General features: G+C 44.3%; 3 protein-coding genes across 6 annotated transcripts; all 3 read left to right on the top strand.

Moving 5' to 3' along the window:
- The first annotated feature begins 703 nt into the window (after nucleotides 1-703).
- LOC112898467 (ecotropic viral integration site 5 protein homolog) lies at nucleotides 704-5,313 on the top strand. 2 transcript variants are annotated; one of them, XM_025966796.1, is made up of 9 exons: nucleotides 704-878; nucleotides 1,541-1,731; nucleotides 2,173-2,368; nucleotides 2,767-2,937; nucleotides 3,022-3,138; nucleotides 3,454-3,651; nucleotides 4,108-4,167; nucleotides 4,262-4,360; nucleotides 4,989-5,313. In XM_025966796.1, exons 2-9 carry the CDS (start codon nucleotides 1,589-1,591, stop codon nucleotides 5,145-5,147), a joined length of 1,143 nt encoding a protein of 380 aa, XP_025822581.1. In that variant the 5' UTR covers nucleotides 704-878; nucleotides 1,541-1,588; the 3' UTR covers nucleotides 5,148-5,313. The 2 variants fall into 2 exon arrangements, with proteins under 2 accessions (XP_025822581.1, XP_025822580.1); XM_025966795.1 differs by lacking the exon at nucleotides 704-878 and having other exon boundaries at nucleotides 1,596-1,731; nucleotides 2,135-2,368.
- A 682-nt stretch (nucleotides 5,314-5,995) lies between these two features.
- Nucleotides 5,996-7,928, top strand: LOC112897346 (mitochondrial pyruvate carrier 1-like). Of its 2 annotated transcripts, none has more exons than XM_025965624.1 (4): nucleotides 5,996-6,242; nucleotides 7,017-7,071; nucleotides 7,149-7,284; nucleotides 7,437-7,682. In XM_025965624.1, the coding sequence occupies exons 1-4, from the start codon at nucleotides 6,147-6,149 to the stop codon at nucleotides 7,441-7,443; spliced, it is 294 nt and encodes a 97-aa protein (XP_025821409.1). In that variant the 5' UTR covers nucleotides 5,996-6,146; the 3' UTR covers nucleotides 7,444-7,682. The 2 variants fall into 2 exon arrangements, with proteins under 2 accessions (XP_025821409.1, XP_025821408.1); XM_025965623.1 differs by lacking the exon at nucleotides 7,437-7,682 and adding an exon at nucleotides 7,690-7,928 and having other exon boundaries at nucleotides 6,012-6,242.
- Nucleotides 7,929-8,045: 117 nt separating this feature from the next.
- Nucleotides 8,046-10,649, top strand: LOC112897347 (mitochondrial pyruvate carrier 1-like). Of its 2 annotated transcripts, none has more exons than XM_025965625.1 (5): nucleotides 8,046-8,244; nucleotides 8,385-8,514; nucleotides 9,839-9,893; nucleotides 9,991-10,126; nucleotides 10,297-10,624. In XM_025965625.1, the coding sequence occupies exons 2-5, from the start codon at nucleotides 8,419-8,421 to the stop codon at nucleotides 10,331-10,333; spliced, it is 324 nt and encodes a 107-aa protein (XP_025821410.1). In that variant the 5' UTR covers nucleotides 8,046-8,244; nucleotides 8,385-8,418; the 3' UTR covers nucleotides 10,334-10,624. The 2 variants fall into 2 exon arrangements, with proteins under 2 accessions (XP_025821410.1, XP_025821411.1); XM_025965626.1 differs by having other exon boundaries at nucleotides 8,124-8,271; nucleotides 10,297-10,649.
- The last annotated feature ends 5,858 nt before the right edge of the window (nucleotides 10,650-16,507 follow it).

The following is a 16,507-nucleotide window of genomic DNA, read 5'->3' as shown; positions in this document are numbered from 1 at the left end:
GCAGGGCCTGCAAGCGCTCGTGGAGGAGCTCATCGCGTCCGACCTCTTCTCATTCTCAGGTCGCTCAATCTGCAAGGATGACATCGCTGAGTGACCGGCTGCCTGGGCAATAATTTGCGACGGCATCATCGATCGATCGCTGGCTGGCCAAGGCCTTCTCGTCCTCCTCATTCAGGTATGAATTGGATTGGTGGGGATTGATAGTTATATAAGACTGGATTGGATGAGAAGAACTACCTACTAGGATTGGACTGGAGGGTAAGGTGATATCAATTGGAAACCGTTAGTTGAATTTTAGATGATGATCCATTCTTAAGAGTATACATATCCAACCTGTCGAGAGGAGAGAAATACACTTTTACGGATCATACTTTAAGATCACCCTTTAGGCTTTAGGCTTTAGGCTAATAAGCCGTGGACTGGTTGTTCGCCTAACCAATAATTTTCTTTTCGTTTTCGAGAATTTACTTATAAATTTATTGCTAAGCACCGCAGCCGGAAAGAAATCTCGTGCGTGATGATTCCCCTGTTTCGCTTCCACGGACGGGACAAAACTCCCGAGCCAAACGCAAACCTGCCGTGCCTTACCGGAACTGGCCGTCCATTTGTCGCCGCGTCATTTAATTAACTACGGCTAAGCCCGTTCATTCAGAGAAGAAAACGGTGATCTGCCAACAAATTAAAAGAGAAAAAGGAAAAGAGAAAACGAAAGGAGAAAGAGAGAGAGAAAAATCCCGAGTCCCATCCACGTCCAGATCGCGGTCCTCGAAGAACCCACGCGCGGAACCGAAGACGAAATCGCCGCGCACCACCTCCGCCTCCCGCGGCGTCTCCTCCTCCTCCCCGAGCTCCGGCCGCGTGCCTCCCGCCAGAAGCAGGTCCGGTCCCTGATCCCTCCTTCCTAGCTTCCTCCTCACCCACCTGCTGAAATCGCGAACGCCCTGCTCGGGCCTCCTTCGGCCGCGGGGCTGCAGCCGGCGGGAATGGGGTGCTCGGTGCGGCCGGGGCGCCTGATTCGGATGGCGCAGGTGGCTGTTTCATCGGGGCGGGCCGCCGCGCGCTGGGTCTCGTGGGATTCGTGCGGTTACGGATTTCTAGGATTGCGGGGATTCGGGTGTGGGCGGTAGGCGGGCCGTCACCTGCATTGTGGAATTGATGAGATGGACTATCGCGGGAGAGAATTGAATATTTCTGAATTGCGAGCTTGCCACTCGGGTCTGGGATTAGCGCCGCGATGGGATTATGCAGTGTGGAGAGACCGAGATTTGAAGCGCCCCCCCCCCCCCACCCCCCCCTCCCCCGCCGCCCCGGGGTTCCGTTTAGCTCACCTCAATTCGTGCTCTATGTATCTAGTGATGACACTAAAAGAAAGGCGATGCTGTGCTTTGCTATCATGGTAGTATTAGCCGCGTGAAATCATGTAACCACCTTTTGTTCTTTATCTATTTCCACTTGCTTAGTCTTCTAGTATGCAGATTCTGCTTTGCTTCATGTGATGAGAGGTTTACGTTAGTGGACGGTTTCTTCGAATAATTGGCAGGATACCATTTTCGATATATGGGCAGCGTGTTCAAACATACTGACTGAAATGGATAAGAAGAAAGCAATCGACGACACTGAACCAGGACCGGCTCCTTCTCGTTCCGTGGACAGATTTGGTTTTATAAAGCCAGAACAAAGTGGCTCGCCTGATGGACTTCCAAAAGGCAGATCCATACATGAACGTGAGAGGTATGAATTGCCATACAAGTCTTAACTGTTATTATGGACACATTTGACCATATGATACATTGGGGTCATTGTATCTTCCTTGATTAATTACTTTCTGCCAATTCAACATGTTAGCCAGTTCCTGTATGTTGTAATAAAATCATTCCGGATATTACTTTCTTCTTTGCAGTGGCTGTTAATTATACATTTCTGTGCTTAAGCTTGGGTCATAACTGTTTGAGCACGTAACAAGACAATTGTTCTAATACATTCCACTGCCTCACTGATAAATAACATTTTTTACTATTATCTTTTTCCATGCCTGCAACGCTATATTATCATTCCTTGGTCATACGAATTTCCTTGCGTAGATCAGTTAAGGCGTCTTATTTTTTTATTCTCTAAAACAAGCTACCTTACACAGGTGGTTTTATTTTATTTTTTCTTTTGCTTTTACCATAGGGAGGAAAGACGGATAAGAAAATGGAGGAAGATGATAGGGGTTGGTGGTAGTGACTGGAAGCATTATGTTAGAAGGAACCCTCATGTGGTCAAAAGGCGAATAAGGAAAGGAATTCCTGATTGTCTTAGAGGGCTTGTTTGGCAGTTGATTTCAGGCAGCCGTGACCTCTTGCTAATGAACCCTGGGGTTTATGAGGTATCCATTATGATAATTTCTTCTTACTTCTTTTGGCATTTTATACGATTGTGGTTTTCCTAGACTAGATTCAGAAACACTAAAACTGCAGATAATGCATTAGGGAGAGCTGAATCCTACTACTGTTGGTTAGGAAAAAATTCTGAACTTTATGGAGATTATATGTAATAAGACCATTACTCAAATGAATACTGGATCCTGTTGAAGCCCATTTTGATCTGCAATTTGTACATTCCATCATACACAATCCTGACTTTTTCAAGGCGTGGCAGTTTCGAAGGGTTACTGGCCTAATTTTCAGTTTCCTTTTTTTTTAATGATCAGAGTACCATGTAGAGTAGCTTTCTTATTCTTACTTTATCAATCTTATTTGCGTCATTGTTCTATCCTTTGGACAGACGCTGGTGATGTATGAGACATCGGCCTCTGAATTGGAAATTATTCGTGACATATCACGTACATTTCCATCTCATATTTTCTTCCAACAAAGACATGGTCCGGGTCAAAGATCCTTGTATAACATTTTGAAAGCATACTCTGTCTATGATAGGGATGTTGGATACGTGCAGGTTTGTGTTAACTTCGCAAGCCTAAATTCTGGGTAAACAAATCTCTCTGTAATGATATCTGTTATTTACACAACCATTTCACAGGGAATGGGATTTTTAGCTGGGCTGCTGCTTCTTTATATGAGTGAGGAAGATGCATTCTGGTTATTAGTTGCCTTGCTGAAGGGAGCTGTCCATGCACCAATGGAAGGCTTGTATCAGGTAATCGAAATGAACTTAAGGAATTGGATTTGGGTTCCACTAGATACACTTTTAGTGATTTATAATGCATGTTTGGTGCCTGCCTTAATTTATATCTTATCTTCTCGAACACGAATTTTATGTCTTATCTAATTTATCTAAATGATAAATTACTCTACTCCTTACGTTCATGGCTACATACATGTTCTTCTGCAAGCAGGCACCAACTGCAGTTTGAGTGATTAGAAATGCAGGGGATGCTAAATTGTCAACATCTTTTTTCTTAAGTAAACTTGCATACATCTTCTACTGATACTGTTTATACCCTTGCAACAGGCTGGTTTGCCACTTGTGCAGCAATATCTATCTCAGTTTGAGAAATTAGTTATGGAGCACATGCCAAAATTGGGACAACACTTTGTTGAAGAAATGATAAACCCAAGCATGTATGCGAGCCAATGGTTTATCACAGTTTTCTCATATTCCTTCCCATTTCATCTTACTCTTAGAGTTTGGGATGTCTTTCTTTATGAGGTTAGAATCTGTTCCGCCATATATATATTTCGGTTTAGAGTTTATCTTGGGTTAGTTGACTTTTTCAAGCAGTGTTGCTTCATAATTAATATAACATTTTATATCTGTGAGACTCCTTTCATTGGAAAATTCCACTAGTTTACATAATGTATTTTGATTTAAGATTTAGTTGAATGATATGGATTCCCACTCTTAGATGGTCATCTAATGATGCAACTGCTTATGGTTCCTTTTTTGATACACTTTTTTCAAGTCCAATCATAATTTTTTTACATGAATTTCTATTTCTTTCATAAGATTGGATTACTGTTTGTTGTGTTATGCTATTATTCATTTAATTTTTTAGTTACTGCTACCAATCTGTAGGGCAAGAAAGACTAAAAAATATACTGATTATGTTCACTTTGACACTTTCTGATCTAGTGGCTATGTCTGATTGCTGGTTGATACTTACAGGGTATTAAGATTGTTTTCCAAGTTGGATTGGCTCTATTGCGATTCTGTCATGATGATTTGGTGAGTTATTTTTTTTGTCTTCTGTTGCTTTTTGCTTGAAGGCATATTAAAACAAAGATTGAAATATTGAATTGAGTTGCTATCCTACTGTCAGGTCAAATTACCTTTCGAGAGTCTCCTACATGCCTTGAGAAATTTCCCTGAGGAGGCAACTGATCCAGACGTATTATTGCCAATTGCCTTCACATTTAAGGTAGCAAACTTCTATTGTGCAAATCATATAGTTTGTGACTTGTTTTTTTTTTGTGAGTGTTGCTTCATTTCTTCCTTTGAATTTGCCGATCATGGAAAAAACTAAAAGTTGTTGTATGGCATTTCCTGAAACTATTTTCCATTTGTTGCTTTCTGCTTTGTTACAACGATCTGTCTCGTTTGTATAGTAATAGAAGTATAGAACTCATCAGTATTGTATAAATGACAGGTATTATATGAATTCTCTTTGGTACAAAATGTTTCTGTTAGTCTATTAGTTTCAATAACCTTATTTATGTAGCTGTAATTTTGATGCTTCTGTTGCTAGCTATACTGTGGTGCTTTAGTTTGCATTACAGCATGTGTCACTGTTCTGTTTCCCTTTTGATTTCTGGTCTCAGTTCTGTTGTGATAGAGCACTGAACTTCCAAACTTAGTTAATCTTACTGTATTTTCACTCTCAGTTTTTTACATTCATGGAAGGAAATCTAGCAAGTTCCATCCATTTTATCTGGATGAGTCAATGGGCAAATTTAGAATAAATCGTTTCATTTGCCAGTTATGGAAATCAGCCAGCGCTGTTAGATTATCATAAGCAATCCATGGTTCTTTCCTCTTTTATTTTTCAGGTGTCCAGTCGTCTTGAAGAGCTTCAGAAGGAATATCAGAAGGGACCGGAGAGCAGTAGTGAAACTTCAAGTATCAAGCGGCACCAAGCTCTCATATCGAAGACGATGAGCAGGGTAGGTAGCCACGTCATATCTAACTTAACCGCTGACAAAAAATGACAGGCGTGATCTCTTGTTGTAAAACAAAGCAACACCTTGTTGTAACTTGTATGTACATTGTACAGAAAGAATGGCCTTCATTCGTTCGTCCTATTGTTGCTCTGTTTATTAGTTACGGTTACAGCGCTTTCATAAACGGAAGAGGTGTAACTGCTCCTCTTAACTATGGGGTGCAGCGAGGCTCCTGATGTTGCCTTCATTTCTGGACAAGTGCATCCATCCACATGATGGATGCAGTGGAGTGATGTCTCAATGCTTTCTCTGTGAGAATGTGGCATTTATCAATACGTGCTACCAGTGTCTACCAATGTCAATTTGCAGTGCTTTTTTTCTTTTCCATGCAGTAAATAAAGCCCTGGTCTCTCGTCTCAGTTAATTGATCAGGCTGAAACGAAAGGAAACGTGCTAGAACATAATTCCAAAACAACCACGTAACCACTGAGTTGACGAAGTCCATGATCCTCTCTACATCTCCTCCTGTCTACTGAGCCCGACTTTAATAACAAAAAAAGAACTATCATAACCCTGTCCTCCCACACAATCCAACCAGAGCAAATCATCACACGATCCTCGCTAGAGTGTCCCAGCTTCTTTCTGGGGGAGAGGATTCCTTGAATTTTCTTTTTCTTATTCTTTATCGGGAATAGGATTCTCCTCTCACTTGGCAGCCTGCCCACGTAGTCAGCATCGTATAATACACGTGAGATTGCAGCCTCTGCACTTCTACAATTATAATGATCGCTCGTAATCCAGTACAGTCAGCACGATGTGGACTGTATGCTAACCTATTGCTTCCAAAGCCGCCGGACCGGACGGCACGATGTGGACTGTACGGGTCTACGCTTCCAATAATGCCATCATCCCATCCATCACTCTCCTCTCATCTCACTCCAACAACTCCGCAGGATCGTACTCGGGCAGTCTCCTTGCCCCGGACGCGCGACCCTCTCCTCGCCCTCGTCGCCGGCTCGCCGGCCGGCCTCGACCTCGATCCCCGCCATGTCGGCGGCGTTCAAGGCGTTCCTGAACAGCCCCGTGGGCCCCAAGACCACCCACTTCTGGGGCCCCGTCTCCAACTGGGGCATCATCCTCGCGGTACGCATCACCATCACTGCTCCGCGCGCGGTTTCTTTCATTTTGCGTAGCCGGGCGTGGCGATCTCCGTCGCGTCGAGGAGGTTTCGAGCTCCAAGAGTCGTCTCTCCATGCATGAGCAGTAACATAACACATTCTGATGGGCAGTTTGACTTGGGTGAGCCTGAATGACTGACTGACTGACCGAGTCAGTTTCGTAGGTCGTTTGGCGGGTCAGTCTGTCAGAGTCCAACTGCTGGCCAATTTTGAATCAGACAGTTTGCATTTGAACGGCTGTCGTTTCCCATATATGAATTTGATTGTGCATTACAGGCTGGTCGATTTGGTGGTGTTGAGGTCATCATCCATCCATTTTCCATTGCATCGAGTCTTTCTGTCGATTAATTATCTGCCCATTTTGCTAAGATTGTTTGCCCTCCAGCTGAATCTATCTCATGGAAGTACACAAAAGTTGCCTGTTATTTTCACTATTAGTATTACACTTCATCAGGTCTCAAGTAAATGTCACCCAATCAAGCAAAACAAAAAGGCGTGCAACCATTGACAATATTGTTACGCAGCTTTGTCATGTATAAAGGCACAGTCCTTGTACCTTTTTGTCAAACAAAAATATTTGCGTGACATTTATTTGTTACTCTGCTCTGCTTTATTGAACGGAGGGTCTGTATGCTTAAGAAGATAGTGGCTAGGTGCAGAGGAGGCTGCAATTCACGCTACCCCAAATTGGACCGGATGTAGTATCGTTTCCTCTGAACTTTTCGATTTGTATTTTCAGAGTGTGGCGGACACCAAGAAGCCTCCTGAGATGATATCCGGCAATATGACGGGAGGTAGGCGAATCACTTTGGGGGACAACTGCGATTTCGACGCGTCCGACCGAATTGCTAATGCTTCTGTTCTTGTGCAGTGTTGTGCGTGTATTCTGCTCTCTTCGTCAGGTTCGCATGGATGGTGCGGCCCCGGAACTACTTCCTCATGGTAACCCACAGCTGCAACGAATGCGTCCAGCTCTACCAGCTGTCTCGCTGGGCCAGGGCTCAGGGGTAAGAGGCATCTGCACTGAATTTATTTGTTCAAGCTCACAACTTCCCTATCTAACTACTAGTAACAAGTTCTGTAAAGTTTGACGAACATCATTTGCCACATAGTATTCCATAAGCATTTCGATAAGAACACTCTGCTCTGCTTTTTGTAGTTCATAGTAAGGAACCCAGGACAAGCGTATCACGGTCTGTTTGCAGAAGCTAAAGTTGAAGTTGAGTGCTAAACTTTAGCAGTCATGCATGTGTTAAAATTTTTAAGTTTTGGCTAAAGTTCAGCCCACCCCACTGACACTCCCGTCTGGATGAGCTAGTCACCTATTGACACTTGGATCCGATCTAAATAGGGCCTTAGTACGGAAGTTGAACGGAAAATGGAAGCTTATGTCGGAATTTGGATTTTTGCAGGTTCCTGGGGAACAAGAAAAAGCCGGAGGCCCAAGAGTAAAGAAGATGGCACTGAACCTGTAGCCGCTTTGTAGCACCGAGGAAAGGAAGCTCTGGAGCAAAACCATGCTTCGATCATGCAATTTATGTACTACCACAGGTTGAACAATGTAACAATGTGACGTACATGGGAAACCCTGTTTGTCATACACATTTGTAGGTTTATTTACAAGCTTTCATCCATGTTGTTCCGCCACGCATTTATCCTAACTCATGTCATTTTCACAGTTCTGAACTCTCATAGCTTGATCACGATCCAAAGAGGTGCACTATGCATGTGCTTGCTTAGAAGAATAGTTCGAGTCCTCCGAAATTTAATTCAAACTTTTCGAAATTAAAATTTGTCTAAGAAGAATCCTCGACCGTCGGCTGCGAAGATAGCGTCGGGGCCCCACACATCCAGAATACCCAAATACTCCCCATCCTCCAACCACTCGTCGACTCCACCAAATCCTCTGCTTCCCCCCGTTCTCCACCGAATTCCTCGCCCTCGCTCGTCGGCGAAAGCTGCACCAGGTATCCCTCCCTCCACTCCCCAGGCTGGTGGGTCTTCTCGCGGAACACCTCTCCGTCCTGTCGAGATCGCCGCCCACGATTTCGCGCTGGTTTTCTCGAATTCGATGCGGTGATTCTGTATGTGTGCGTGGCGTGGGCAGGTGATTCCAGCTGCCGCGGGGAGCGGATTCCGCCATGGCGACGGCGCTCAAGTCGTTCCTGAACAGCCCCGTCGGCCCCAAGACCAGCCACTTCTGGGGCCCTGTCGCCAACTGGGGCTTCGTCATCGCGGTACGCGCCTGCACATATAGCTGCAGCGAGCTTTGTTTTCGCGCCCCCCCCCCCCCGCCTATATATCTGTGTGATCTGGTCGATTGTAACAACGCGCCTATCCGTGATATTGATGGTGGTGGTTTCGTAGTTTTAAGTAGTCAAACATGCTGCTCTTGACAGAGTTCGGGTTGGAAAATATTTCTGTGTGAGGAACATCTGGTCGGTAATTTAATTCAGGAAGTATGGATTCTAAGCTGAAGGTTCATGCTTTTGGCTTAGTTAACTAGGCACAAGTAAATCATTAGTTTAGAAGCAAGGACAAGGACAAATGCCTGCTGTATCTGTTTAACCTGTAAAAATGTTACTTGTTTCCTCATTTCTCACCTGTGTGATTCATGTCTGGTGAGAAACACAGGTACAGCAAGTTAGAATTAGTATTGCCGCTTGGAGTTAAAGCTTGCGGGGAGTTTTCATTGCCCCACAGGGATTTTGTTTTGGGGGAAATTAATTGCAAATTTCAGTGTTCATGTATATTGATGAACCTTTTCCAAAGTAAATAATTCTCAGATCATTTGGGTCAGACTGCTGCTGGGTTTTGATAAAACAGATTAGAAACTGATTTGAATAATTGGACTGGGTTTTGATAAAACAGATCAGAAACTGATTTGAATCATTGAATCAACACCCTTTTGTAATATATCTGCGCTTGAGTGTTATTACATCTTCATTGAGGAATCTTTCGATTTTCTTAAAAAAAATTATGGAGCTAAATCCGCAAGGAAGTTAATTGTCAACCAGTTGTATAATGGAATCTGTTCCGGCTGTCAATATTCTAAAGAAAGATCTTGCTTTTGTGCATTGATACTTTTTTATTGCCTGATCTCTATCTGAACTTCTAAACAATTGCTGTAAATTAGATGTCTCTTGGGAGGAGTGGGCGTGTGTAGCTGGCAAGTGGCAAGCCTGGCATAAAATTGCAAAGCCAGCTATCATTCTGAGATATTTAGTAATGATCTAACATCAAGTTGTTTTTTCATGGATGCTATGTAACTAAAGTTGGAACTTCTTATTTTTTTGGACTGGCTGATGATCTAACATCAGGTTCTTTCAATTCAAACTTTGTGTAATTTACCTCGACCTGCAAAATTTGTTACGTTTCTGGTTAAATTTCTGTCAGAAATGTATAAACCATGTATTATATGCACATAGTATATGGTCAAAGGCTTGCATTTAGCTGCCATTACCTCTCAAGTTGCACCTTCATTTTGAACTTATATTTTTCGCTACCAGCTAAATTGTACCTTGTAATTCAAACTCTTGAGTTGTTTTTTTTGACTTCCAGGGTTTGGTTGACATGAACAAGCCTGCTGAAATGATATCGGGCAATATGACAGGAGGTAGGTGTAACAATTGGTCATTGGTTTCGCAGTTCCTATTCTATCATTGGTCACATCAAAGTATCTAACCATCATTGATGCTTATGTTTTTATGCAGCAATGTGTGTGTATTCTGGACTCTTCATGAGGTTTGCATGGATGGTACAACCGCGAAATTACTTGCTTCTAGCATGCCATGCTTCTAATGAAAGCGTTCAGCTGTATCAGTTATCTCGTTGGGCTAGGGTTCAGGGGTAAGGCTTGTGCAGTGAATTTGTTCCTTCACTATAGTAATCAGTACCAAAAGTCGGCCATGATTGCTGTTTCCTTCAACAACAGTTTTTGTACTTGTTCCTATGTAATGCAGTGATAACAATGAAGCTAGCACAGAAAAAGCTTTAATGCCGAAACTTGAATTTCGCAGGTACCTGGGGAAGAAAGAGCCGGAGGCCCAGCAGTAAAGATGGAATGGAATGCTGCCGTCACTTGTTCAAAAAGGAATTTTTTTTTTGAAAAGCATCAATAAGGAAATTTTGTTTGTGAAGCAGTGTAGATATTGTTCATTCTGTGACCATGAAGTTTCTGCATGCTGCACAAAATACCGTGGAAATTTCAATGATACCTTGTTGCTTCATTACAAGAAGTTTTCATTTGTGTTACTTTGCTGCACATCTGTAGGAAGGCCTGACCTTTTTCAACGCGGGATTGCAGTCTATTGATAACTTTTTATTATTTGGCACTATTCGGCTTAACTGGCCAATTATATGTTCTTTCTGCCGAAATTTTGTTGTTGTACATACTACATCGTCAATGTTCTTTCTGGATATGAATACAAATTAATATAAATAGGGCAAAGTTTAGTCTTTATACCCTGATAAATAGTTAAACCTCTATAAACTGCAAATTGATAGTCTATATATTTAGCCGGGAACCAAACCTAATCCTTTCAGTACAAAAGCTTGTTGATGATTATGATTTGATCTCGCAATAGGTCACTATTCGTGTTTGAATCAAGAGCCATCCAAGTCGGTTCCGTTTTCACGGTTCGAAGCTGGAAGGGAATTCTATGGCCCTGTTCGCTGCCCCACAACAAAACCGACTTCAGAGGAGGTGATCAAATCCGCCCGCAGTTACGAGTTCCTTCGAACCAACACAAGCCGTGATCAAGTTCACACACATATGATAGACGTCATAAGTGAAATATATCAAGACAATGTTTAAAAAGTAAACAAGAGGGAATAACATTATTACACCCCGAATAATATAAACATTCCATCATTAACCAAAATGAAGTTTTTGGCAATGTCTTCTTCCACAGGTAGTTGACCAGTGAACGCACGTCTAGAACTCTTCGAAGTCGTCGTAGTTCTCCACGTCAATGTTCTCTTCGGAGCAGCAGTTAGGTAAGGGTGAGCACTCTTATGGTTGGTACTCAACGAGTCGGAAAAGAATGCAAGGCCAGCAAGAGAGCTTAAAAGGCTTATAGCGGTTAGCATTTTAATTGATCATATTTTATCAGTGAGCACCTATTTATCTAAGCATAAGTTTATACCAACCCACTTAAGTATAAAGCATAAAGTAAACAATATTATTCCAAAGCCAAAGAACCACAATTTAATTCATTCTTTAAGTTCAATTATCATGTGAGTGTCCAAACCGCTTGGAATCGTGAGGATGGCTGATATATCAGTTCCAAGGTGAGTGGTGAGGAGTTCACTACGAAGCCTTTACAAAGATATATAGAAAACTAGATAGCCTTCGGTAGCGGCGTGAACCATAACCCTCCCTAATGGCCAGCACCTTAGCAAAGGCTGCTACCCCAAGAGGACTGGGCTATATCCCAATCACCAACTATCAGTGTTTTACCGCCACGTCCACCGAGGAATACCCCCGAGGTGGTGAGTTTGTAGTAGGGTGTTGTCAAGATCAGAAACTTAAAGGTGTAAAGGAACATAAGGTTTTAGATAGGTTCGGACCGCCGAGAGCGTAATACCCTACGTCCTGTGTGGTTTATATTGCCTTTGATGGAGATTGTCCCCGAGGGGGTCTCTGTCCGCCCTTATATAGTCTAGGGGGATAGGTTTACATGAAAGTCCTAGTCGTGTACAAGCCCAGGAGTCCTACCCGAGTACTTCTTGGGTAGTTTCCTACCGATTCCAACTAGTCTAACTACTGTACCAGTAATCCTACTGCATTACGAGTAGTTACAACAGATATAGGGCATGTAATCCTACTGCATTATGAGTAGTTACAACAGATATAGGGCGTGGGCCATGTCCCATCCCGTATCCTAGGAGAAGTATGCCACGTGGGTAGTCCTGTGAGCCTGGGTCTGACAAGCCCTCGAGCTCTTCGTAGCCGAGTACTGCAGGCGTCCGAGTACTTCTGAAGGTGTCTTCGAGTCCTCCTAAACTTCATCTTGAAATGTCTTCCGAGTACTTCTTTGGCTACGCCGAGGCTGTGAGGTGCTCATGCCCCGAGTAGTTGTCCAGTCTTCTCTATATGGGGTGCGATTAAACTCGCACTCCATATGGAGTAACCCCCCGAGCCTTAGATTGACTCGTAGAATTAGGCTAAGGGTCAATTTAATCTTGAATTTTCTATCCTTATCTTCCAGCAAATTTGAAAAATAAGTCGCTGATGACACGTGTCCCGTAGCCTCCGAGCCTTGAATCCAAATATCCAAGGTTTGGAATAAAGGATCCAAAGAATCGTGGCATGCAAAAGATTTGATGGTAAGCATGGGCAAATTGGTATGGTAAATTTGAAAACCTCTTCTTTCAGGATAAGTTCTCTGAAAATATGGTGAAACAACCAACATCTCCAGCAAACGCCCAAAATTACCTCTCAAACAAATCTTTGTACCCAAAATTACCAACATCTCCAGCAATGACTAAATAAGATATCTGGGTAACAGATTGAACAAACCCCTTATTTCGGAATAAGTCCTTGAAATAATGGTTAACAAACCTATACCCAAGACAAATCTTAAAAAGCCTCTTGGATCGGGCATTGTCGAGGAATTGTACAACGTCCAGCGTGTAAGCATGAGAGCTGCCCTTGGAGGCACGCTGAGTGCCTTATCACATCAAGCCCCCGAGCCAGAAGCCACATGATAGTCATAAAGCAGTCTTTGCAGAAAGGTGGCACTAGCCCCCGAGCCCAAGCAGTAGCCACTAGTGCATGAGCAGTCGATGAAGCCATCTAGTCCGAATCGATCCCGACTAGGATTGTAGTCAAGACAAGTAGTCAAAATAGTCGAACATGTGTGGAATCAGTCGTAAACAAGTGAAGTTCTTATCATGGGAGCAGGGCCCCTTCAATAACATAGTGTACAAGTCGAAAACAAGTAATATGTTACTGAAAATAAGGGAGCGAGGCCCCTTCAGTAAACTTGCGCATAGTACCAATCGTAAACCGATAAGACGGAGTTGTACTGATAGTATCAATCTATAGGCACCAATAGAAGATGTCCCCAGTTGATCAAGAATGAAACCGACGTAGATGTTCAATATTCCATGAGTTTGGTACCTCCTGGCCATTCAGATACTATAATAAATAAGACCTAGGGCCTGTAACCTTGTGCACAATAAAAAGGTTATGTACCTCCTTCCCATCGTGAGTTGAGCTTATGTAGCCCGGTATCTGTTGTCGATCGAAACCCACCGGCGAGTAACGACAGGCAACACGAGGAGCCGGGAGGCTCCCGGGACGGCTGGTGGGCCCCGGTCCCTCGGTCAACGGCCCAGCGATCTGGCGCACACCCTGGCTTGGAGTCGCTAGGCATGCCACCTGATCCTGCACCTGATCAGGAAGGTGTGATTCGTAAGATTCCTGCAAGCGCAGACACTTGTAAAGGTTAGTCCGAGCCGTGATCGGCTCATCACTCCTCCCCGGTATCGGCTATGAAGAGCCGATTGCATCAATACCGGATCGGATCTTTGGGACAGGCAATATACATATATAACAATGAAGTAAAGCTTGCTTCATAAATATCAAACCAATCCAATCTACGACAACTAAGCCCTCACTACACGATCGGAACATCCTACACGTGATTGAGCCTAACGAATACGCAAAAGCACCAGAACAAACAACCTAAACAAAGATCCTAAAAACAGCTGAAGAGCCGATTCCTAGGGAAACCTATACTCAGGCTACGATCCGATACTAACATACTGCCGGAACTTTCAACTCGTTTGCAGGGCCTAATCATGCACATATCGAGCTAAATCTCTAGTAGATAGAAACCAGCCATAACAGATTGGATCTATTAATACGAACAAAGCAAGACGCAACCATCGCATTCATGATCGAACACGATAGTTGCGGGGCGCGCAAGAACAACGAACATAGCATGATCATGATATAAAGAAAATATCATTACTCTATGCGCGCTACGATAACTAATGCTACTCGTCGTCTACAAGGCTTCAGAACAAGCAACATATGAAACGAACAAGCAAGGGCAATGCGCCCCCGATCACGTGATCGGGGCCGCATGGCACTTACCGGATGAAAACCCTGTAACAGGGGAGGCGATGCGCCGTGAGTTGTTGATGAATGATCTCCCTTTTCTTGTTTATTCGTGGTACATATTTATAGTCCGTAGACTTGTTCTCTTTTAACTAACCCTAACCAAACATGACACGAATCCTAACTACCTATATCTGAGTTTACACGGCCTTACTGGCCCCAAATACCCGTACAGGGTCCGATCCGCAAGCTTACCGTAACCATCTCCTAGGCCCTTCTTGCTCCACGGCCCACTTTTGGCCCGTCTAGAATATGGCGATAACACATGCCCCCCTGGTTTCGGCGATGGTAATTCCGAAATCATTTATTTTAAAATCACCTCGACCCTTCGGCTTCCGATCCGTATATGCCTTTTCGACTTCCAACCAATATGACTGCCCTGTACCAATCTCCTCGGGAACCGTCACGGTGCCGATTCACTTCACCCCTTGATTTACCTTTATAAACTTACCCTCGGCAACTTCCCCAGACATCTTTCTCTCACAGCCATTATCAACTACACTCCTCCTCTTCTTTCGCCATGGCTTCTTCTTCCTCTGCTTCCTCCATTATTTCTTATGAATCCGAATCCTCCTGAGAACCAACTCCAGAATACGACCCAATCGCTGCTTACGAAGTCCGTGCCCCCTGCATTGGGATGCAGAGGAGTGGGACTTCCGTTACCAGTCAGAGGATGATGAATCCCTGACTGATGGTTAAGATCTCGCGCTCTTCCTTGGGGCCGAGCTGGAGGAGGATGAAGACGACGCATCTTGAGGAGAAGACCTCTCTTCCTCAGAAGAAAGAACCGATTCCTTCTCCTCCGGGGAAGACCCGATGGCAGGTACCTTCCTTTTTGGCAGGTCATCGGACGAAACTTCCGACGGCACCGAAGAAGCCGAAGACGATGACGGCTTTACTAGCAACGGTAGCGGGGACGACGTCGACGGCAGCAGCGATAGCGGTAGCAGTGGCACTAGCATTGCTCCGCTGTCCAAACGCCGCAAGACTTCTAGCGTGTACTGGTGGTAGGCCGTAGTATCCCCACTAGGCTATCTCTAGGAGTAGTTAGCTCCTCTTTTGTATTTACTGCCTCGCTGTGAATAAAATCTTCTTTTATATCAGTAACTTTTCTTGTGCACAACAATCTGTTTAAGAGCCGATGGCAACGCATCGGCCTTAGAATATACCGATCCGGATCCGAAATAACCTTTCAATTTGCTTTACCCTCCGCTAGTCTTCCAATCCGACACAAATCTCTGGAGATTCTAGGATCCAGGTTGACTCCGATCTCCTTTTGCTCGCAAACCCTAGCCACAAGATCCTCCCTGGTCCTTCAGACGCATATCCGATCTTGCGCCGCCAAACCCAGATCCACTCTCCAGGGTCTCGATTCAGGATTCCCGATGGCGGAGTCTTCGCGCACCGCCGCCGCCGTCTTCGGTCTGAAGGTAAACTCCGACCCCCATTAATTTAACGCGGCATCCGTAAATTTTACTGCGTGGTTCAGTGACTCTTTCCTCAGCAATCTTGTTTTCTTGGGGTTTTCAGGCTTCCGATATCTTCTTGCCGCACCCTTCTTCCCCCAATTCTTTCTGCCTCGGGCCTCGTTCCTACGAGAAACCCATAGATCTGATCTCGTCTGAAGCCAATCGAATCCCCTTCGTGAGTCAGGATATAGACCTAGAATCTTGGTCGGATAGCCTCCGCGCTTGGCCAAATCCCCCTGAAGGTTGGACAGTTTGGTACAACAGAGTAGCGGACACCTACCAGCCCTTATGGGAATCCATCGGAATAGCCGATGCTCTGTCTCTATCCCTCTCCCCCCTTGAAAAAGATGAGAACCTTCTGAAGACCATCGGCTATTTCTGGTCTGACGCCTTGAATTGTTTTCTTTTCGGGCACAGCCCGTTGGCACCAACACTGCTGGATGTTATGATGATCACCGGCTTGGACATATCATCAGCCTGCCTATCCGCTTACAGCCTCCGTGTAGTCCCTTTCAAACTGTCTTCCAAAACTGAATGTACTAACTGGAGCACATACCTGAACCAACACCAGAAAAGCAAGGGTCCTGTATCGGAGAAGGAGCACACGGCCTTTCTAAACCTATGGCTTGA

Source organism: Panicum hallii, chromosome 6 (assembly GCF_002211085.1).
Source record: "Panicum hallii strain FIL2 chromosome 6, PHallii_v3.1, whole genome shotgun sequence".
Classification (NCBI taxonomy): Eukaryota; Viridiplantae; Streptophyta; class Magnoliopsida; order Poales; family Poaceae; genus Panicum; species Panicum hallii.
The sequence above is the reverse complement of the archived record's forward strand: the minus strand, read 5'-3'. Positions and strand labels throughout refer to the sequence as shown.

Bases quoted from the DNA above. Each gene is read 5' to 3' on its own strand.
- LOC112898467 (XM_025966796.1), top strand. From the start codon at position 1,589: ATGGATAAGAAGAAAGCAATCGACGACACTGAACCAGGACCGGCTCCT. The intron at 2,938-3,021 runs GTTTGTGTTAAC...ACCATTTCACAG, and splicing joins GGGATGTTGGATACGTGCAG to GGAATGGGATTTTTAGCTGG. The intron at 4,361-4,988 runs GTAGCAAACTTC...TTTATTTTTCAG, and splicing joins CAATTGCCTTCACATTTAAG to GTGTCCAGTCGTCTTGAAGA.
- LOC112897346 (XM_025965623.1), top strand. From the start codon at position 6,147: ATGTCGGCGGCGTTCAAGGCGTTCCTGAACAGCCCCGTGGGCCCCAAG. The intron at 6,243-7,016 runs GTACGCATCACC...TTGTATTTTCAG, and splicing joins ACTGGGGCATCATCCTCGCG to AGTGTGGCGGACACCAAGAA. The intron at 7,072-7,148 runs GTAGGCGAATCA...GTTCTTGTGCAG, and splicing joins ATCCGGCAATATGACGGGAG to TGTTGTGCGTGTATTCTGCT.
- LOC112897347 (XM_025965626.1), top strand. From the start codon at position 8,419: ATGGCGACGGCGCTCAAGTCGTTCCTGAACAGCCCCGTCGGCCCCAAG. The intron at 8,515-9,838 runs GTACGCGCCTGC...TTTGACTTCCAG, and splicing joins ACTGGGGCTTCGTCATCGCG to GGTTTGGTTGACATGAACAA. The intron at 9,894-9,990 runs GTAGGTGTAACA...GTTTTTATGCAG, and splicing joins ATCGGGCAATATGACAGGAG to CAATGTGTGTGTATTCTGGA.